Source organism: Anguilla anguilla, chromosome 2 (assembly GCF_013347855.1).
Source record: "Anguilla anguilla isolate fAngAng1 chromosome 2, fAngAng1.pri, whole genome shotgun sequence".
Classification (NCBI taxonomy): Eukaryota; Metazoa; Chordata; class Actinopteri; order Anguilliformes; family Anguillidae; genus Anguilla; species Anguilla anguilla.
In genome coordinates, this window is record NC_049202.1 from 50,662,441 (window position 1) to 50,685,074 (window position 22,634).

Below are 22,634 nucleotides of genomic sequence, written 5' to 3' on the forward strand. Positions count from 1 at the left end.
GATGGACGCGTGGGAAATCCTGAGTGGGATCGTCATCCGTTCAGGGGTCTTACAGAGGATTGTGGGTATTCACTGGGTTAATGCAACGTGCTGTGTCTGAAAGCACCGATAACAAAAAAAATCTGATTCGGGCCAAATCGGTCTGGCAGTGTACCTTCACAAAGGGATATCACCGTATTCTTTCCATCGTCTGCTCTTCATGTTTGTGCCTAAGTGGGCTTCGTTTTGGGGGAAAATGCTGTGACTCATTCCAGGTTGTTTGCTACCTCTTTGTGTGGTCGCACATGTAGGAGGTGAAGTACTCGTCTGTGGGAAGGAGCAGGAGAGAGAGACTGCATGTGGCTGTGTGCGTACGTGCATGTCTGTGTGGGTGTGTGGGTGTGTGCCTGCGTGCCTGTGTGCATGTGTACTTGTTTAGATTTGGCCCGAGCCCTGAAAGCCTGTCTGATTGACAGAGAGAGAGAGAGAGAGAGAGAGAGACGCAGGCTATGAGAGAGAGAGAGAGAGAGAGACGCAGGCTATGAGAGAGAGAGAGAGAGAGAGACGCAGGCTATGAGAGAGAGAGAGAGAGAGAGAGACGCAGGCTATGAGAGAGAGAGAGTGAAAGAGAGAGAGAGAGAGACGCAGGCTATGAGAGAGAGAGAGAGAGAGACGCAGGCTATGAGAGAGAGAGAGAGAGACGCAGGCTATGAGAGAGTGAGAGAGAGACGCAGGCTATGAGAGAGAGAGAGAGAGAGAGAGACGCAGGCTATGAGAGAGAGAGAGAGAGAGAGACGCAGGCTATGAGAGAGAGAGAGAGAGAGAGAGAGACGCAGGCTATGAGAGAGAGAGAGAGAGAGAGACGCAGGCTATGAGAGAGAGAGAGAGAGAGAGAGAGAGAGAGAGACGCAGGCTATGAGAGAGAGAGAGAGAGACGCAGGCTATGAGAGAGAGAGAGAGAGAAAGAGGCACAGGCTATGAGAGAGAGAGAGAGAGAGAGAGAGAGAGAGGCGCAGGCTGTATGTGTCATCCTCAGCTTCTCACACCAGAAGGTCCCTCTGCCGAAGGGCTGCTTTTGTTTCTGAGTCCGGGCGCTGAATTTCTCCTGTGGAAGGCGAAGGAGAAAACCAGTTTCTGCTTTTTTTTCAAGAACCAGTTTTTCCTGTGGAATGTTTCCTTGCAGTTTTTTTTTTGTTTGTTATTTTATTCTATTCATTTTTTGTTGCTCTTCAGGAAACTCCGCTGTAGCCCAGCCCTATAAAATGCGTGGTATCTGCTTCTTAAGACACTTTGTCTTTCGTGGTTTGGCTTCGCCGCTGTCTTAGTCATGTGCCGCCAATGGCGTCGCGTGAAATAACGCGTGTGTCATGCTGAGAGGGGAAAACGTGAGAATGAGAGGCCTGTTCCAGTCTGAGGCAATCCTGGGCCTGGCCGCTCCATCCTTTAGCTACTCGATACCAGGTATTTGAGAGCGGGTGTACAAGACCCGATACGAGCGGGAAAGTTCCTCTCTGAGCAGGAGAGCGACCCGGCCGCTGAGATCCTGGCGGCGTCGCGGCTGCGTGGCTGAGGACAGGCGTCGCCGGCAGAGACGCACGTGGGCGACGGGGCGCGGGCAGCGATGCCACACGCCCGTCCGTCCGGAGGAGCGCCCGGCGGAGGTCGGCACGGAGACGGCGGCTGTGGGACCCTCGATCGTGGGGGGGGAGGGGGGACGGGCTCCCAGCGGGCCCCATTACTTCCCCTCCGATTCCCTGCTAATGTCCCCCCTTCCGCATGGGCTGCTCTGAAAAGCCCGCTCAAAGCGCCGGCGCTCAGCGGGGGGGGGGGGGGGTGGGGGGCGTTCAGCGGGGGGGTGGGGGGCGTTCCGGGGGCGCGGGGATGGGTTACACGCCCGCTTTGTCGCCAAGCGACGGGCCCTTTTCCGGCTTCCCTCTCCCGCGTCCCGCTCTCCCCGTCCCTCCTTTTGTGCGTCTCCTGCCGGCCGCTCGCAGGCCAGGAATTCAGGGACGCTCTACTGCTCGCTCGCTCGCTCTCTCTCTCTCTCTCTCTCTCTCTCTCTCTCTCTCTCTCTCTCTCTCTCTCTCTCTCTCGCTCTCTCTATCTCTCTCTCTCTCTCTCTCTCTCTCTCTCTCTCTGGCACCGGCCGAGCGGGCTCCGCAGCGCCCTCTGCTGGGGGCTGTCTCCTCCGCAGGCGGCGGCGGCGGCACCACGCCGGGCCCGTCTGGCCACGCGCTGCGGAAGAGTCTGTCGGCCCGCTGGCGCTCGCGGCTTTCCCACAGTCCCGCCGCTCGCGACCGTCCTGCTCCTGAGCGCACCGCCTTCCCGCTGGCACTGCAGTCGCCTTCCCGCGCGCTCCAGGAGCTCCCGCCGCTCGCGTTGCCGTGATCGGACGGAAGCCGGAAGATTGAAGCCGTACGAACCCCTCGGACGCGGAGGGGAAGTGACATCGATGAAACCCCTGGGCCGCTTCCCCTTTTTAGCGACAGCTCATGGCGGCTCGCGGTAATGAAATCACGGGCCGCTTCCCTTTCCCGGCCTGGAGGGCGGCGCTGCTCACGGGGGGCTGCGGAGCACAATAGAGCACGCGTGTGACGGATAACGATCAGCAGCCGCCAGGAGCGCGGGCGTGAGTTCAGATCTCGTTTAGAAACGCGACGCCGCTCAGTGTGTGCGTGCCGCCCTTCGGCGGGCCGATCCCGGGGCAGCCTTAGCGGCGGCGTGCTCGCTGGCGTCCGTGGTGGCGTTCCAGACGGGGCGGGGGCTGGGGCGGGGGGAGGGGGGGGGGGTGCGGAGGGGCAGACGGAGTGTCGATAAAGGCCTTGGGGAAACGCGCGTCCACTCGGGTGAAAAATGCCGCTGTTGACCTGGTTACCCCCCGCCGCGCTGGGGTGCGGAGACTGGGGTGCGGAGCTGTCTGAGTGTGCCCCCCGGTCAGGGGAATGCTCCCTCATGAGGAAACGACACTCATACGGGCTCCTTGGCAGCCAGGTTTTTGTTGCGAGTTAATGTCCTTTTTGAAAGAATAACACACTTTTCATGAAAGGGCCATCTTGTCCTCCGGCCAGCCCTTTCCCTTGTATTTATGAGCCCTGCATTAGCCTGGCGTGCGTCTCCGTCTGAGTAGTCTGGACCGGCTGCCTCCGCCTGTCTCGCCGTACTTTGAATCAGATAAACGCTCAGAAATCAGTCAGTGTGCTCAAACAGGAGAACTGAACATACTGAAATGTTAGTTATTATGTGCTGGCTTCCTGTGCTCTGTATAAGCGCTTTCTCAGAAGCACGCTTGGCTCTCAGTAGCCTGACTGACGCTCCTCTTCTCTTCTACAGGACCAACAATCAGCTGGTCGCCTTCCTGTCTAAATACCGAGACATGAACTTCATCAAGTCTCACGGAAGAGACAACGCCCGGTGAGTCTCACCCCCGCTCCCAACACCCAGTGTGACCACACACGGCCTGACCAGCTCTCATTCCCCCACTATGAGTCCCTCAACCCACCTCCCCTGCCCACCTGCCCCCCAGCCCCCCCCCCTGCCCCTGGCCACCACACAAGTATGCATTCTGTCTGCCCAAGACTCAGCCTCCACCCTGTACACCACTTCCTGTCTGTCCTGACGGCTACATCAACACACCCACGCAAGCACACACACACACTCACATTCCCCCCCACGGCCCCCAAATCTCCTCTCACAGCGCTGGTTAATTCCGCCCTGGCCCTCCATTACAGCGGCCGTGGCATTCAGTCACCTTCAGCGGTGCTCCGTCTGCACACGCCCACGTGACGCTGCGTAGCCCCGCCCCCGCTCCGGGGGGAGCTCGGTCAGACGCCCCTGGCCTTTAGAAGGGCCCGCTCTCCGGCCGGCGCCGCCGTGGAAACGGAACGCCATTACTCTCCGTCCGCGGCCGCGTTAATTAACCTTCCGGTGTCAGCCGGCGCGGGGCTGCCGGCGCGCCCCGCCCGCCCCGCCCGTCCCGCCGCGGACCGGCCCCCGTGCCCTTAATGAGACTTAACATCGGTGTCACAAGCAAGCTGAAGCTCCACAGGGTATTATGAGGAGGGCCTAAATGTGTGTGTGTGTCTGTGTCTGTGTGTGTGTGCGTGTGCGTGCGTGCGTGCGTGCGTGCGTGTGTGTGTGTGCGTATGTGCGTGTGTGTGTGCGTGTGTGTGTGTGCGTATGTGCGTGTGTGTGTGCGTGCGCGCGTGCGTGTGCGCGTGCCGTTTACAGCTTCATCCGGAAGCAGGGTCTGGACCGCCTCTTCTTCGAGTGCGACACGCACATGTGGCGTCTGGGGGACCGACGGATCCCCGAGGGCGTCTCGGTGGACGGCGGCTCCGACTGGTTCCTGCTCAACCGCAGGTTCGTGGAGTACGTGATCACCTCCCAGGACGACCTGGTGACCAGCATGAAGCGCTTCTACTCCTACACCCTGCTCCCTGCCGAGGTGAGGGCGCCGGGGGGGGGGCGGGGGCGGGGCCAGGGCGGGTTCAGCGCTGTCAGTCTGACGAGCAGATAGCGTGGGAGGAAGTTAAAATGGCCGGGGCGCTCGTAGACTGACTGACGGACAGACGGGCCGATGAGCTGGGCGACGGCGGTCCGTGTGGACTGAGGCTGGCGGCGTGAGCGCTCGCTGGCTGTGATTGCAGCCCTGCACACTGAGGCTGTGCGGACAGGGTGGCGCGTGTTGATGATCAGCCGCTAATGAGCCGCACGCTCTCCAGTTCATTCCCAGAAGCAGCCGTGTCAGTTTTTTTTTACACTTTCTCTGTGCGGTTTGTGAACTGCAGCTTCCTAATTAGAGTGAACCTAGAGCACTAATATTTATAATTCCTTTCAGAAAGTGAAACCACTCATTGAGTTAAAGATGCTTTTAAAAAGATAATAATAATATTAATAACAACATTATTGAGTACGTTTTTACTTTAAAAAATGAAGTGAATATTTTCAGTAATAACATTAAGAATCTTACTACGAGAAACAGGGTTTTATAAATTTCATTGCCTACTGGCCTTCAATATTTAGATGCAAATATATAGGTATTGTCATTATTTAACAGGTAACAGGTGAGGTAAATTCTGAATTTAATGTGTATCCTTTCTGAACAATGATCTATACAGAAAACTGAACTACTGTAATAACCAAGAAAAGATGCAAAATTACTTTGTGGGTTTTGTATTCTATTTCAGAATAACTTTCGTTCAAATCAAATTAAAAGTGCAAATGACTTGCAAATTGTGTTAAGCAGTCCTTAAAACATGGTTGCTCACATAAATACATAATTTATAGTAGACAATTTGTTAAACTGTGCATATAGTCTACTTTTTGTGCAAACTTATTGTTATGGTATTTAGTGGACTAAACGGTTCAGTTTGGGTTTTGGAGTTATAAATCAAGGAACTGTTCATCACTCATAAATTACAATGGGGAATGTTGCACGCATCGTCCTCAACACTAGAACAGAGGCGGCAGGTGGGGTTTTCTCCACTGTGAGACTGCCTCCCTGTTTCTGTTTCTTTACCGCACTGCACGGTGAGGAGCAGCGCATGTAGCTCAGGATGTTAGGTGAAGTTTCCCTTTAAGTACATCTGCATGATGAGCTGAGTTAGCCAGCATCCATCTTCATTTTATAAATGTCATCTTTCTCTCTCTGCTGTATTCTCTCTCTTCTGTCTCTTTCCGTTTCCCTCTTTTGTCTGGTCCTCTCTCTCTCTCTCTCTCTCTTTCTCTCTCTCTCTTTCTCTCTCTCTCTCTCTCTCTCCTTCCTCCTCTTTCCCTCCGCAGTCCTTCTTCCACACGGTCCTTGAGAACAGTCCTCACTGCGAGAGCATGGTGGACAACAACCTGCGCATCACCAACTGGAACCGCAAGCTGGGCTGCAAGTGTCAGTACAAGCACATCGTGGACTGGTGCGGCTGCTCACCCAACGACTTCAAACCGGCCGACTTCCACCGCTTCCAGGTGAGCCGCCGCCGCCGCCCGTCCTGCCCGCCCGTCCTGCCCGCCCGCCGGCACGCCCCCCCCCGACGGGGCGCTGCGGCAAAAGTTAGCCTCCCGCGCCTTGGGGAGGAAGGAGCGCGCGTCGGAGCGGGGCACGTCGGAGCGGGGCGGGGCGGCTCCAGCCCTGCGGGGGGGGGGGTATTGTTAGACCCGAGCGGCGGGGCCCGAGTGATGGATGACTCTCTGAATGCGCGTCTTTGTGAAGGATGTGTAATTAACAGTGTGTATTAGGGGGGATCGATAGCCAGCCGCTCGTTCATCAAAAGGATTCCGATTGCGTGATGCGTGAGGGGTGGAGGGGGTGGAGGGGGTGGTGTTGGGGGGGTTGGGGTGGGGGGAGCAGGCTGTACTGGGCCCAGTCCCGCCCCGCCTCTCCTCATCCCCCCAGCCTGTCATTACGCTCCGTCCTTCATCTGCTTCCAGGGCGGCCCTCGCTCCGCAGGCTCGATTGCACCCCAGTGCCTCATTACTTTTAAAAACAGACGACCGAAAATGACAAACCCCCCCCACACCCCCACGCCCCCCCCCTCCCCCCCACCGCACGGCCGTTTGACCCAGACTGCCGCGTAGCTGCGGGCTGCCTCTGCCGCTCCGCTCGCCCTGTCTCCGGAACAGGAAGTGCGTGCGAAGGGCAGAGGAGAGCCTGAGGGCGCAGACGTCTCGGCTCGGGGGCGAGTCCCCCGCGCTCGGCGGGCTTGACGGATACGACGCGCCCGCCCCGTCCTGCGGTCAGGACAGCATTCCGCTCATCTCGCTTCCTTCCCGCGATGGCACGCCACCCAGTGTTTTCCCACAAACGGTCGCGGCCCGCCTGCGGACGCTGTCTGAGACCGGCGGGCACGCCGGGTCCTCTGAGAGGCGCCAGGACTCCTGCGATGGGAACGGCCCTGCCCACAATGCAGCTCTTCCGCCGCGATATTAACGATAAGGGGTTCGCGTTAAAGCCGTTTCACTTCCTGCCCCTCCGCCCTGAGGCGCGTCCCGCCTCACCTCGCGCCGCGGCGACATCACGCCGCGCCGCCTGCGTCGTTTGGCGCCTCGCTGCCTCGCTCGGTCCGTTCAGGGTGGGGTTGAGCGCTCTGAGCGCAGTGTGAGCCCCAGAGAGAGGCTGCTACTCCTGGAGGAGAGTAAGAGAGCGGGGGGATGTGAGAGGCTCTTTGTGGCGCTGCGTCTAACGCTCCGTCTCCAGCGCGCGCGTCAACAAACCGCCTCTCAGCGCTCGCTGCTGAACGCGCCGACCTGAACGCGGACAAGCCTCCATTATCCCCCGCACCTGGAACCTGCCCAAGGGCGCTAGCCACGGAACGTTTCGGCCGCTACGACCCGTCCTCCCCCCCCCCCCCCCCCCCCCGTCCCGCGCACAGGGGCCGCTCTGTGTGAGCGCCAGGGCCGCGGAGCTGGGGCTGGATTTCATGGGCCGATGTCAACCGCGGCTCCGCCGTCTGAGAGCGCGGGGCGTGGAGACAGCACCATTCATCACCCCGCCCGCCCCCCCACCCCTCCGCCTAACCCCCGCCCCCTCCGCCGCCCCGCCCCCCCGCCCTGTCCCGCGCACACACAGACCTGCCAGACGCTTCTATTCAGCAATTAGCCATTAATAACGCTCCCCTTTTCACCGTGGGGTCCCAGGGAGGGAGGCGCGGGACCTGTGACAGGGACGCTTGAAATGCGTTTGGGCAGCCCAGCCGCCGCCCCCCTACCCCCCCACCCCAGAAACCCCCCCCGCCTGCGAGCAGCGGGACTCTGCTTCTCTCTTCATTATGTTCCCCTTTTTCCCGCCAAGCCGCTCCTGAGCTGCATTTCTTTATTATTATTTTTTTCCTTCCTGTTGCGGCTCTGAAGTCCCCTAATCAGCGGAGCCGATATGAACCCTTTGTTGTTGGGGGTTTTGTTGAAGCCGTCGCGCGAGCTCTCGAGCCCCTCTTTGGGGCTGACAGCCGTTTTCGGCGAGAGCGGCTTCACCACCCCCACCCCCCCACCCCACCCCACCCACCCCTCCGCGCGATTGGGCTCGATCGCAGATATCACCCTTTCTCCGTGCCAGCCTTGTTAGCGTCGGCGCCGCGCGCTGCAGATGACGGAGGGAGGGGCGGAGGGGTGTAATAAACGCGGGCCTCGTATTCTGCCAGGGACGCCGCGCTGCCTCTGATTTATTTTCATCTTCGCTCGTACACATCGGCTGAAAAGTTTCGCCGCCGCGTCGCGCATCGCGAAGGTAAACCGTCTGTCTCGATTTCAGCCTCTCTCTCTGCCTCCCACGCGCACTCCCACGGTGTACCCGTGCCCTGTCTCGCTGGTTACCCGCCCTCAATCTTCCTCCTCTCCTCCTCCCACTCCCCTCACCGCCTCTCCCTCCCCCTCCACCCCTCCGTCTCTCTCTCTCTGTCTCTTTCTTTTTCTTTCCCTCTCTCCCTCCCTCCCTCCAACCCCACCCCCCTCACCACCACTCCCTCCCCCTCTAACTCTCTGTCTCTTTTTCTCTCTTTTTTTCTTTCCCTCTCTCCCTCCCTCCAACCCCACCCCCCTCTCCCTGCCCTCCCCCTCACCCCCTGTCCTTTTTTTCTCCCTCTTTCCTTCTCCCCCTCTCTCTGGTCTCTCTGCAGCAAACTGCCAGACCCACCTTCTTCGCCCGCAAGTTCGAGGCCAGCGTCAACCAGGAGATCGTCAACCAGCTGGACGGCTTCCTGTTCGGGGGCCTGCCCGCGGGCACGCCGGGGCTCAAGGCCTACTGGGAGAACGCGTACGACGAGCCGGACGGCGTGCACAGCCTGACCGACGCCCAGCTCACCCACTTCCACGCCTTCGGCCGCATGGGCCTGGCGCGCGCAGACAGCTCCCTGCAGGGCGACCCCGACGACAGCAGCTGCAGGTGCGACCCCGCGACCCCACCCCCCGCCCGACTTCCTGTCTGCACAGTTACCTCTCAGACCCGCTCGTATGCGCAGACACCGCTGTTAAGCGACATAATTTACTGCAGCTGGTCCGTCGTTAGAGTAAACCCCGCGTTTAACGAGCTCCGGGAAGCGCAGTCGTTTGTGTGTGCGCTTGGACTGAGAATGCTAGCGCGCCGCGCGGCGTGAGTAAGCATCAGAGAATGATGCGATAGCTAAGCCGCGCCGCGCGCTGGTGGGGGGGGGGGCTGGTGGACATTTCACCTTGTGGGGGGGGGGAGGGGAGAGCGAGCGAGCGAGCGGTTGGGGCCCTGAGCGGTCTGGAGAGCTGCTGTTACACTCCAGCGGTTTGGGCTCTGGGGTCAGCTGTAATGAGGACAGCGCAGCGCTGATCTAGGGGGGGGGGGGTGCTGCTGTGTTTCAGGCGGTCCTCTGGGGGGGGGGCGATCGCTTCGCGATGTCGTGTCGGGCGGCCGGTGGCCCCGGCGGCAGAAGCCGGTGCCAGATGTCAGAACAGATTGTGATTGGAGGAGAGGCTGGCTGGGAGGCGGGAGGCTGCGGGGCTGAGGAGGCAGCGGGGTCGCGTGCGCATGCAGCGAATCGCGCAGGAAGTGCGGATCCGTGCGACAAGCTGCGAAACCGCAGCGGCTCCTCTGTTCCTCCTCTGTTCCTCGCCTGTTCCTCATCTCGCACCTCCAGCTGCAGAGCACGGGTGTTCAGCGCGTTTTAGGGAAGCGCGTTGGGGACGGCGTGTTCAGCAACGCTGAGATCAGCCAATACGAGAAGCGAGAGCCGAAGTCGAGCCGCTCGCGTCTGGGAATGGAGGACCTGGGTTTGCCGCGTGCGGGGTCGGGGGGGTGTGTGGTGTGTGTGGGGTGTGGGGCGGGTGGGGCTGGGCTGTGGCTGGGAGATGTCTGTCTTTCACAGCCTGCCGTTACACTGGCGAGGACGAGAGGCTGAAGGGCGGGCGGGGGGGGGGGGGGTGAATGGCGGCTCTGTGCTGCCCATGTGCTCAGCCTCTCTGGGGAGGGGGGCGGGGGGGGGGAGGGGGGAGGCGTACGGAGCTGTGCGGCGCGGGTGTAAATATTTGCTGTTCTGCTTGTCAGGGTGGCTGCGCTGGGACGGGCCGACGTCAGCCCGCCCTGGAATACAGATGAGGCGGCGGGGGGGCGGGGGGGGGGAGCGGGGCGGGGGGGTACCGTTCCGCCGGGGCGCTCATGTCTCTCGCTCTCTCTCTCTCTCTCTCTCTCTCGCCCCTGTTTGTTTTCCGTCTGCCCGTCTTTCCTGCCGTCTCCCGGCCCGTCTGGGCCCCGCGCCACATGTGCGCAAACAGCCGGCCGGGGGGGGGGGGGGCGCCGCATCGCGCCCGCGGACCCTTCCCGCCGCGGTTCGGGGCTCCCCGCTCCGCCGGGACGGGGGGGGGGGGGGGGGCGGGGGAGGGGGGGTAGGGTGGGTTTGTTTTGTCTGCCGTCCGGGGGGAGCCGCAGACGACACCGGGCCCGTTCACGCCGCCGGCCGCGTCGGCGTCGCAGCCAGCAGGCCGTTGCGCAGCTCGGCGGAGAGGGAGCGCGCCGCGCGGAGTCTGCGCTGGCCCGCGCGTGTTTACACGGGGTTTCTCGGGGCGCGCGGCGACGGTAATTCTTCCTGGCCGCTCCCTAATTTGTTTTTTCTCCGACGCGATAACGCTAATAGAGCGGAGGGGAGAGGGGGCATTAGCGCGCGCCGCGCCGCGCGGCTAAACACGGCGGCGATAAGGGGAGCGGGGGATTAGGCCCGCGAGCGATGAAGCCGTCAGCCGCCGTCCGGGCCGAGCGCCGGCCCCCCATCTGTTGCTAATTTCCTCTAACAAGCGCCCCCCCCCCCCCCCGAGCGCCCCCCCGAGCTTTGTTCGGCTGTCATCTCCGCTGTTGGCTCAGAATGCGTATGCGCTCGGCGATCGGCCGGCCTCCCTGGTCTTAAGCACGCTAATTTCTGCCCCGTTCCCTCTCCTTGAATTTCCTGAGGTGCACGCTGGGAGACGGTGTCCTTCCTCCCCCCCCCCCCCCCATATCTTTGTTTAACCTTCTTCTCGGCGGGAGTGCTGCCCTTGGAGCGCTCAGTACACCGGGGGAAGGAGTTGGAGGTGAAAAGGCTCATTTGGGCTGGGGGGGGGGGGGGGGGGGGGGGGGGCGTCCTCCCGACGTGCTTGTGCCACGGCGCCGGGGTGACAGAGAGCCGCCAGACAGTCGGAATGCCGGCGTCTAGTGATGTCACCGGCCGAGGATGCGTCAGGCTGAGGAGAGGGTGTGGGCGGGTTTGTGTTTTTAGGGGGGTGGGGGGTGGGGGGGGGTGTCAGAGGCGGCAGGCTGTGACGGACTGTCGGGCCCGGGCCCATATGCCCGGGGAGGGGGGGGCTGCGCAGTCTGGACCCATCAGACGCGTCATACTAGCTGTTCCTCAGCACAACTCACCAGCAGATGTTAAAGAATAAAGGTCACAGAACAAGGGAGCCTTATCCAGCCCTCCCCACCGCAGACACCAAAAGGCCCCCAGATCAGATCTGGAGACGGACCGGCATCTGCATACCAGTGCGTCCTCCTGACTGGACACCTTCACAGGGCAAACGCCGATCCCGCTCTCACGGCCCGCCCCCCCACGGGTCGCACCGCTCCCACTGAACCGTCCCGTCTGTGTGTCTCAGGTACTTTCCCATGGGCCACCCGGTGTCCGTCCACCTCTACTTCCTGGCCGATCGATTCCAAGGGTACCTGGTTCGCCACCACGCCACCAACCTGGCCACCAGCAAGCTGGAAACCCTGGAGACCTGGGTCATGCCCAAGAAGTCTTTCAAGATCGCCAACCCGCCCAACAGCTTCACCCGGCTGCAGTTTGCAGAGGTATTACATTTGTGGCAAATTAACGTGTGAATGTACTAACTCATTTTTGCTTCAAGCTGAGGTCATTTCCCATTGATATTGCATAGCTCTACTGTTGGTGTGGTAATATTATTTTATATATACCAATATTCTCATGGTGGTATTGCATAAATAATATGCTTTGTTTAGTAATACACTGTTATATACGTGTACCCTTATAGCAACATAGTTCATAATGCTTGATAATATAGCACTGGTCTGGTGATATACCATTGGTTCCCGGTGCAGAGGCTGAAAAAGGTGCTAAACTCATATGTTGTCCTCGTGTGTCTAAATGCTGCACTCCTTCCTTGTCTTGTTTGTTGTGTGGCGATGATAACTCTCATCACTGTCTTTGCGCATTAAGCGTACGATATCCTGTTTGCGTTTTAATCTAAAGCTTAGAGCCTCCCACAGTCAAGATGTTCCTTTCTTCCTGTGTCAGCCCCCCCCCCCCCCACCGCGCACCGCAACACCGCGCTACTTCCTCAAAAGGTTGCGTGTTAACACGCAGGACGCGCGCCCCCGAGAAATCTCAATAATTAAGCCGGGAGGAGAAAAAGAGACGTTTCTGTTTCTCACACTCCAGTCGCCCTCCCTGGCAGGCAGAATGATTTGAGGCGTCGGTGTCAGATGTTGCAGGGACTCACGTTCTGCCTCCTCTTCGTGAGCGTTCTGGAGAGAGCGTGTGATCTTGAGCTGAAAGGCTGTGGGAGAGCAGGGCTCCCCGTGCCCGCTAAGCTGCCTGGCAGCGCGTGGCCTTGCCCTCGGTGCCCTCAGCGTGGGGCAGCGCCAACCGTGCCAGCGTGTGTTTGGCCCAGCACGCCATGCTTCAGTACGGACGCCGGGTTGCGTGGGCCCCCCCCTTTTTTTTAGTCTCTCTCTCTCTCTCTCTCTGCGACGCAATTAGCCGAAACGCAGCCCGTGCGGTGCTCCGCTCTGGAGAACAACATGGCCGCCGTCCTCGGCGTGGCGCTGCCCGGGTCTCCAGCGTTCCCCGGGCCGCGGGGGGGGGGGGGGGCTCCTGGTTGGTACTGAACACCTGCGTGCGGTTACCCGCCAGAGGCCGCCGCTAATAAGCGGCGAACGGACCCCGAGGGCCCCCGAGGGCCCCGCCTCGCCGCCGTAAAATACTTTTAATAAACTCCAGCTGCGGCTTTCGCCGCCCGGTAACAGATGACCAAATTGACCTGTCATGTTTTATAGTGGTGTTTTATTGGGTAGCCGGTAGGGGCTGTTTTCCAGGCCGGCTGTGTAGGGGGGGTGGTGGGGGGGGGTGGGGGGGGGGGGGGCATACGGAACCGTGGAAGGAAGCCTCCCCGTCTCCTTGGCGACTGGAGGAACTTTCCCCTCGTGGAACTCCGGTTACGAATCGCGCAACGGAAAATAAAGCTGTGACCAAGAAAAGAAAAAAGAAAAAAAACACAGTGCCTTATTCACAGCGGCGCGGCTCACTGGCTTAGGCCCACAGTGACGTTACCTGCCTTCCTGAAGCCGCTCTAAGCCTCGCGTGGTGATTTACTGTCAATAAGGCTCCGACAGCAGGCTCAAGCAGGGCCACTTCACATGATAGATAAGTCCTGAGACAGGCAATCACTGTGTAGCGCATAAACAATAAAGAGAAGGCACTGTAGCAGAAACGATAGTTTTGCTCTGCTTTGCATGGGCTGTTTCCAAATAGCGGGGCTCTCCAGCTGGTGAAGTCTGTGGTCAAGTGGCTTCTGCGTAAGACGGAGGTGGGGGAAGTGCTGAGCACTGAGAAGCGGATGTGTCTGTGGAGGCCCCCGCTCTCTCACTTCTCACCCTGCTTAATATAGACGCGCTTACAGGCAGCCATCGATTGGCCAGGCCCCATTAATCAGCTGGTGTAATAACCATCAGATCCTCCAGTCATCGCCGCTCTCCTGTTTCCCAGCGCCCCACGCGCCGCCGTCTTCCTCGCTCTCGGGGGGCGCACCGCGGCCGTTACCGCGGCGATGCGCTGGGTTATTGTCTCCCACCGCTGTTTGTTTAGGCGCCGGGAGCGATCCCGTGTCCCAGGTGCCCCGGCTCCGGGGCGTCCGGTTAACGGCGGGGGCACCGCAGCGCCCCGCCCCGCCCCTCCCCATCGATCGCGCGGGATCGTTTGCCTTAAGTGTGCCTCGCATCGATCTGCTGGCCGCGCGGGGCCCGCTGGGGAACCGCGCCGGCCCGCGTCTGTTTGAGCGCCGGGCCGACGGCCCCATGCGGGCCCCCCTCCCCATACCCCCCCCCCCCCCCCTGGACCTTACCCCCCCCCCCCTTTCCCCCAGGGCCCCCGGGCGCTGGAGTACCTCTGCTGGTCGGGGGGCAGTTGCTCGCTTTTAAAGAACATGACTTTTCAATTAATGGCTGTTTGAAGTGCTAGGCAGGCATTTTGTTACTTCGCTGAGGGTAACCTCTGATGTCTGCTCCCCCTCTCTCTTGTTCCTTCTTTCAATTTCTCTTTTCCCCCCCTCTGTTCCTCTTTTTTTTTGTACTTTTTCTGTTTCTCTCTCTCTCTCTCTCTCTCTCTCCCCCCGTCTCTGTCTCTCAGATTGGCACAGAGTGGGACGCCAAGGAGAGAATGTTCCGGAACTTCGGGAGCCTGATGGGGCCGACGGAGGAGCCGGTGGGAATGCAGAAGTGGGGCAAAGGGGCCAACGTGACGGTGACGGTGGTCTGGGTGGACCCCACCAACGTCATCGCCGCCACCTACGACATCCTGATCGACGCCAGCGCGGAGTACACGCACTACAGGCCCCCGCTCAACCTGCCGCTGCGGCCCGGCGTCTGGACCGTGCGCGTGCTCCACCACTGGAGCCCCGTGGCCGAGACCCGCTTCCTGGTCACCCCCCTGGCCTACAGCAAGCACCAGCCCATCCGCCAAGGTGAGCCGGGCCTAGCGTCGCGGCGCGTGCGTGCGTGCGTGTGCACACGCGTGCCGTCTCGCCGGTGCTGCTGGGAGATGGATGCCGTTCGCTCACGATGGGAGAGGGGGGGTCTGGGAGGAGGTGGGAATTATCCCTCGCTCATCCAGTGACGGGTACGATTTGCATGAGCGCTGCAGTGAAAACCCGAGAATAAGTGTATCGATGAGTCAGACTTCAGTGCAGCCTAATTGGAGCTGCACTTGTTTGCCGCCGGCGCCCCAGACGTGTATTATGTGGGGCGACATAGCTCAGGAGGTAAGAGCGGTTGTCTGGCAGTCGGAGGGTTGCCGGTTCAAACCCCGCCCTGGGCGTGTCGAAGTGTCCTTGAGCAAGACGCCTAACCCCTAACTGCTCTGGCGAATGAGAGGCATCAGTTGTAAAGCGCTTTGGATAAAAGCGCTATATAAATGCAGTCCATTTACCATTTACCATTACATTAAATATATATATGCGGTGAGGAAGCTGGGCCGTGTCAGTCTTCCCCTGGTGATGGGTGCGTGACATTAGTGCTGTGAAACACAGGAAGTACACGCACTTCCTCATACCAGACAGGTGCCCAACTAAACAATGGACTGAGTAGAAAGGAAGAGTCAGCACTCTGTACTGTATATGCTCCTGAGTAACGTGAATTTACCATCGCCACAAAGTAACGCTTTGAGCCGAAATGGCTCCTCAGACTGCGTGGTTCTAAACTAATAAAATGAAAGTACCGTTTCAGTACCACTTGGGTAAGTGAAAAATGCAGCCAGAGAAGTTGTAAAATGTCGGAAAATGTTGGTCAGCGTGTGCTGTTAGTTTAATTATATACGCATAAACAAACGGAGCCTGGATTCTGAACTTACCTGCTGTGGGATTTAGAGCATTTTGCCACTGAAGTAATTCAGTTATTTTACGTTTTTTGGCGAACGCTCTTGTTTTGTTTGCTTGTTGCCGGCGATACGGAGCGGCTGCCTCGGGCGCCGGGATAGCGCTGGTCCCTGAGCGCGGGGCTCTTAGCCGCGGCGAAGGTCACCCGCGCTGGCTGTGAAAGGCGCAGGCTGCCGGGGGCGCGCACCCAGCTTTCCTGCTCCGCGCGCGACGCTCCTCCAGCCCTCGCGGCGCTACGCGGAGAGCTAGCGCGCCAGCGCGGTCCGCCCAGAGAGAGAACGGCGCTCCGGGGCCCCGGCCGTCTTATCGAGCGAGCGACGACAGCCGCGCCGTCCTCAGTGGAGCCCGCGGCTCGGCCCCCTCCCTCCTCCCTCCTCCCTCCCGGATTCACGGCCGGGGCCGGCGTCGGCCCGTCCCGCTCCGAGCTGTTCCTCCGCAGCGGCGGGCCTGTAAACATTTATGGAGCCACGCTCACGGCTGGGCGCTGAGGGGTGGGGGAGGGCCAGCCACCCGGCGGGGTGGGGGACGGCCAGCCACCCGGCGGGGTGGGGGAGGGCCAGCCGCCCGGCGGGGTGGGGGAGGGCCAGCCGCCCGGCGGAGTGGGGAGTTCAGGCCCCCGTGCTTTTGGATGAGGGCCCGGAGAAGTGCTGAGTCTGGCTAGCGTGTGGGTGTGAGCCGGGGGGGGGGGGGCGGCAGGGGCACAATGCACACCCTGAGGGAGAGGAGCTGGAGCCCAGGTGCGAGGCCTGATGAGGAATCTGCATCTTTACCCTCAGGACCGCGGCCCTTTGGTCTCACCCCCGCTGCCCCCCGCCCCCCTCGGTCCGAATTCTGTCTGCGCTCTCTCTGTGAACCCCACGCCTCCCTCACCACACCACCACACTGCTGCCTTCACACCTCTGAAACCAGGACCAGTGTCCACCATGCTGTAGTCAGTCATGTGTAGTATGCATAGGAAGTGCGCTGTGGTCATAACTCCTCGGTAGTGCTGATATAGATTGCCAGCGTTCGCTTGCTAAAGCCTAGCAGTCTCCCAGCCTCTGAAGGAAGAGGAGGGACCTGTAAATCCCTGCAGTTTCATTTTTGCAGCAGTGCAGCATAGCCAAATTGGATTAAAAGGCTGCAATACGCAACACACTGTTTTCAAATCTTATTGTGTTAAGCCCATTTTACACAAAGTCATTTACATGCAACTGTAATTGTGCAGCTAAATCCACCTTAGATTTCTGCTTGTACCGCAGAGCTGTTTCTCTGAAACGCACTGGCAGCCACAAGTAAACACACAAGTAGATGTCAGTTCATTTCCACTGAGCCGATTTGCAGTATCCAGTCTGGGCACGCACACTTTTAATATTATTTATCTGTTTAAAATGATATTTGCCAGCCATCTCCCAATTCACGCACGGTTTTAGTTTTGTTAGCTCTTATCCCGGAGGATTAACCAAACTAAAGAGCATAATGCTAGCTCTTAGGATGAATTTTAATTCCCGTAAAACCTAGCTCAATACGGGTAGCATGGGGTCATATTATTCACATAGTTCAGTCGCATTTTACTTTCCTATGGATCTTCTCCTATAAGAGCGAAAGTGATCAGATGGCGCCCTGTCTGTGCGTGTGTGTGTGTGTCTGTGTGTGTGTGTGTGTGTGTGTCTGTGCGTGTGTGTGTGTCTCTGTGTGTGTGTGTGTGTCTGTGTCTGTGTCTGTGTCTGTGTGTCTGTGTCTGTGTGTGTGTGTGTGTGTGTGTGTCTGTGTCTGTGTCTGGGTCTGGGTCTGTGTGTGTGTGTGCGTGTGCGTGTGTGTGTGTGTGTCTGTGTGTGTCTGTATGTGTGTGTGTGTGTGTGTGTGCGTGTGTCTGTGTGTGTCTGTGTGTGTCTGTATGTGTGTGTGTGTGTGTGTGTGTGTGTGTGTGTGTGTGTCTGTGTGTGTCTGTGTGTGTGTGTGTGTGTGTGTCTGTGTGTGTCTGTGTGTGTGTGTGTCTGTGTGTGTGTCTGTGTGTGTGTCTGTCTCTGTCTGTGTGTGTGTGTGTGTGTGTGTGTGTCTGTGTGTGTCTGTGTGTGTGTGTGTGTGTGTGTGTGTCTGTGTGTGTGTGTGTGTGTGTGTGTGTGTGTGTGTGTGTGTGTGTGTCTGTGTGTGTGTGTGTGTGTGTGTGTGTGTGTGTGTGTCTGTGTGTGTGTGTGTCTGTGTGTGTGTGTGTGTGTGTGTGTGTCTGTCTGTGTGTGTAATCAATAGTCCTGTACCCAAATCCCTTTCTGTCCCTCAGAGGATGCCCTCAGGTTCCACAACGGCCCGGCCAAGAACAGCTACATGGAGCAGAGCTTCCACGGGCTGAACCCGGTGCTCAACATCCCCGTGCACCTGGGCCAGGTGGAGGCGGCCAAGCGCAACGCGGGGCTGACGGGGGCGGAGCTGGAGCAGTGGGTGGACAGCCTGGTGCGGGAGACATGGTCGGCGGTGGACGTGTGCTCCACGGGGCCCAGCGCCTGCCCCGTCATGCAGGCCTGCTCGAAAACCATGTGGAGCTCCCTCAGCCCCGATCCCAAGTCTCACCTGGGGCCGCCCCGGCCTGACGGGCGCATCAGGTAGCACCCTCTGCTGGCCTGGAGGCTCCGCGGCGATCACGGTTGTTTTTTAAATTATGATTTTAATTTTTCTTTTTTTGCCATCCCTTATTGAAAGATGAAGTGCATTTTTATACATTTTTAAGACATTAGTCAGAAAACAGAATGAAATGACAGCACAAATCTGCGGGGTGTTCTGCAAAGGGTTTAGAGTATTCCCTTCTGGTCTGATAGGTTCTTAGGTCTTATTTTCTTGAGTATTTTTACATTTTTTTGCGGACTATACTGTGATTGATGCTTTGGTTCCTGCATTTGGATGAGAGGATGGCAGCGCTGTAGAATGTCCACAGCGTGCTGCTGAATTAAGAGACTTAAAAACTATCTCAGAATGCAGCTAGCGTAGAGTGCACATTAAACACTGGTAGCCAGACCAAAAGGGAACCTCGTCTCGGCAGAACTTACTGTCACACACTCCAGAGACGCCCCAACGCTCCTCCAAACAGCCGCACAGATTTATTTGAAAAGCTCAAATCCTGTCCACAACCGGCCTGGCAGTGTTGGTTGCTGGTGGCAGGATCACAGGCACAGCACTACTAAACAGCTGTCGGGGTTTAGAGCCGAGATGCGGAGCGTACGCCTGGGCTGGCAGTCCGCGGCCCTTAGGCCCAGATGCAGTAAGACCCCCGGGCAGAGGGGGGGCGCTGTAGGTACGCGTCGACCCTTTGCTCACCCAGACTGCCTGAAACTTGAAGTGCGGGCGTGTCAGCTGTGCTGGCACAAGGAGAAAAACTCCTCAAACTGTTTTCTTTCTTTTTATCAGTTTATTTTATTATATGTTACGCTTTTTGTTTTGTTTTTTTCGACCAAGCTGGGGAAAAAAATCTGAAAGAAATTAGTGTCGGGTTGTAAAATGAGTAATGAGTAGCTATTTATTTATAAGTTTATATAAATACAAATATTTTTAGTCAATGACTAATGACTTCACGCTGCTTTTGCAGCTTGGTGAATATTTTTTGTAAACGAGCTGCCTTTATTTACAAAGGCCATCGCCCCAAACCAGTACCTGTAGGCAGAGTCCTGTGTCTCAGTGTAGTCCAGTCTCAGTAGAGTTGCTATAGCGCTATATTACATATTACAAGCACATTACAGGTAACTTTGCTGGGGGCTTACAGGTCAGCCGATCCTTCCAACCTCTCTGGTTTGAAAAGTTTAAAAAAAAAACATTAAAAATGAAGATTAATGTTGTGTCGTGCAATTCTTTAACTGGTTGATGTTGGTCCCAGAACGTGAGTGCGTTCAGTGCTGTGATAACTTGTACAAATGAGCATTTTGGTTCAGGTTGGATCAGAGGACAAGTGAACTGTTTGGTAGACCCCCAGGGCTGTTGTGAGTCGTGGAGACAAATGTCATATGATTGTCTCCAGCAGTGATAAGCTTTCTCTGCCCTGCTGCTTTGGCCACACTCTGACTCTATGTGTGTGCTTTCTATGGTGTTTAGTTCTCTGGGCACCTGCAAGCTCTCTGTTTTACTAACAGAATAAAATCCATCAAAAACCAAAATCAGGAAAAGTCTTCATTCCTCACTGGCCTGTCAAATAGAAACACGTTCATTTTGAACAACACGTGGACATTAATCAGTCAAAATTGATTTTAAGCAATCGTTACAGTTGAGCTGAAGTGTCCGTCACGAGCGGAGCTACAATAGCTATACAGAGTTCACAGTTAGTTGATGTTTTAGGCTCAGTCAGTTTGCCCTCCACAGGGCTGATGTCAGTTCAGATTAAAGACAGAGTGAGGTCTGGCACATAATTTCCTGACTTTCATGGTGCATTGTGGGATGCGAATGAGGCCCTACATTGGCCCTCTCTGTAAGACCCCCTGTGGAAGGGCTTGGAGCTTGTGTCTCTAAGGCCCGGGCCCAGTCGCACGGGGGCGCGAGATCAGTACTAGTGGTGTAAAGTCGCTAGTGCACGCTATTCTCCACGGCGGACAGCCTGTCCCGTCTCACAGGCTTCTGCACAAATACCCGCTCCCCTCACAATCGGGCTCTGATGCGGTTTCAGCAGAACGACGGGGGCGGGTGTTCCTGCGCTCTCACATGTGTCAGAGCCGGGCGGAGCCCGCCATCAAAGCAGAGCTGGGCGAGGAGCCGCTCAGACACCGGAGTGCGAAAGCTAGCCGGAGAGAGACAGACCCGACGTGAGCGCGGACGCCATTTTGCGTTCCTGCAGAGAGATCAGGTGTTCCAGCAGCGCTGTACTGTAAATAAAGGCCAGTGATGACTCCGTTTCTGAACTCCTGGATTTTTTTTTTTTTTTTTTTACCCCAGTAACGGGCCGTTCTCAAAGAGGGCACTGTTAGTACGCACTCAAGACCGTCTTGTGTGTTTTGGGCGTGGCTGTAATGAAATGGGGATCTTCCTGGAACACTTGTACAGTACTGGTACAAATTATGGAAACACTGCTTTTTTAAACTGATCTTGATGCTGTATGCAATATTCTGCAACAGTTTGGTATAATAAATGTTATGTAATAAACGTATTGACAACATAAAAGAAAAGAAGAAATTATTAGCATTTCTCTTATACAAGTAATAATCATTACACTTTCCTATACGTATTGGTTCATACCTACATAAAGATGGTCAAAGTATCTTACTGTTGTAAATTTTATAATCTGCTTGATTTTTTTGATCAGCTTGATTTTTATATATAAAATGGTGATCTTCATGAAATGATTATTTTTTTGGCTTGTATACTTTATTTCTGATTACTGATGTTCACATAATGTCATTACCACTCTTGGTCAAGAGGGTAATGGTTTAAAATGCATTTTGGAGAAGTAAATGAATCTGAGAAACGACAACAGAAGAAAGAGCACTGATCAGAAGTTTTCAGAGTACTAAACAACTTCTTTAAGCACACTGTTTCCACAATTTGTGCCAATTCTGTGTATGCCTGTTTGTGAGGGAAAATGAGGGCTTTGTAATTAATAGCTGTAATATTGTCTCTGAGGACTTTCAGTTGTGTATACAACACGGAGCCATCAGTTTGAAGCTGATTTCCTTTCTGCGTTTCTCTTCCTGCTGTGGGCAAATGATGTGTTTAATGGCATTGTCAACACAAAAGATTGACAAAGTAATCAAACACAAAGGGTGTGAGGGGAGGGGTAATGCACACAAAAATGTGCACAGATGGAGAAAAGTTATCACTGCTGTCGTACGCTGGCTTAGCTCTTCAGGACAATGGGAAATACTTAAGTGGCATTTACATTTCTCAACCAGTAACTTGAAGGAGATGCAAATCGTCAGTTTTCCTTTAGCGAAAGTGCCCAGGGCGTGTGGCGCGGCGCTGATGGAAGCAGATGCAAACAGAAGATGTGTGTGGCCAGTCGTGTCCCTGGCCCCATCAGCGCACCTGCAAACGAATAGTTCGTACTTCATCCATTGTTTCAAAAAACGATTATTTAAAAAAAACTATTCTACACGTTAATCTATGTGAAATACCTATTTTGTTATAAATAATATACATGAAGAAAATGTACATAAGTATTTTGTAATGGGAAGATGTTTAAAAAAAAGTATTGTAAATACTATTCTGTTCAAAGGTTAAAATAAAACAAATGAAGTTATAGAAATGGGTACAAGTAAGTATCTTGCTGCCTGGCACATGAAGAGACACTTAAGAAATGGTGTATGTTTTGCCGATTTATCGAATCCATGTGGAAGCTGAACTAGTTTGGATGCTCTTCGTCAATGTCCACCTTTCGGAGAATCTCATGTCAGATTGCTGTTCTCTGCTGGAATGTTTTGTTGAGCAACTGTTGCACAAACTTCTCTGAAATCCCCATTCCCTCTATTACAGGGGAGCTCTGTGCCTTAGCTGTTGTCCTGTCTAGGGAACTCTTACTTTGTGTCTATGAACAAAAATGATATATTTTTTTTCAGTTCTGCAACAATGGAAAAGTACCATGCTGTATGGGAAGAAATGGTAATAAACCAAAAAGATGTCCGCTGATGTAAATATGAGGCCTTCTTTTTTTGTTTTTGTTTGTTTCTTTTTTTTGTTTGTTTGTTTTTTCTTTTTTCTTTTTTGGAATTTTAAAATAAAAAAATATTGAAATCTTCAATGCCGAGGTCTTGTCTCTCTGCATGTCCCTGAGAAAACATTACGTGCGTTCATGTCCCGAAACGTAAATGGTACGGTCCGTACAATCTGTAGAAGCAAATGAAATGAGGTTGCAATAACAGGCAAAGTGATCTGCTTGACATTATGGAGTGAATAGAGGTAATATAATATGACCTTTTGTGGAGCTGGTACGAATGCTATCTTTTTAGGAATCGGGCATTTTCTCATTGAGAAGTCCTGCCAAGTGACACAATGCACTTTCAGTTTCTCCCAATGATTGATGAGATAGTGGAGACTAATATAATCCCCTTTAGGAAGCTCTATTTCAGTGTATTCTGCAAAGCAAAATTTCCATGTCTAGGTTCCCCACTCACCCGCCCACAAAAATTAAA

General features: G+C 56.1%; 1 protein-coding gene across 1 annotated transcript in view; it reads left to right on the forward strand.

Moving 5' to 3' along the window:
• xylt1 (xylosyltransferase I) overlaps positions 1-19,361 on the forward strand; it is a 64,147-nt gene extending 44,786 nt beyond the window's left edge. Inside the window, exons 5-11 of the mRNA XM_035406308.1 lie at positions 3,310-3,390; positions 4,207-4,423; positions 5,761-5,937; positions 8,580-8,845; positions 11,548-11,743; positions 14,316-14,649; positions 17,819-19,361. Of these exons, the coding sequence (XP_035262199.1) occupies positions 3,310-3,390; positions 4,207-4,423; positions 5,761-5,937; positions 8,580-8,845; positions 11,548-11,743; positions 14,316-14,649; positions 17,819-18,141 (1,594 nt within the window). The 3' untranslated portion in view covers positions 18,142-19,361. The remainder of the gene's footprint in view (positions 1-3,309; positions 3,391-4,206; positions 4,424-5,760; positions 5,938-8,579; positions 8,846-11,547; positions 11,744-14,315; positions 14,650-17,818) is intronic.
• The last annotated feature ends 3,273 nt before the right edge of the window (positions 19,362-22,634 follow it).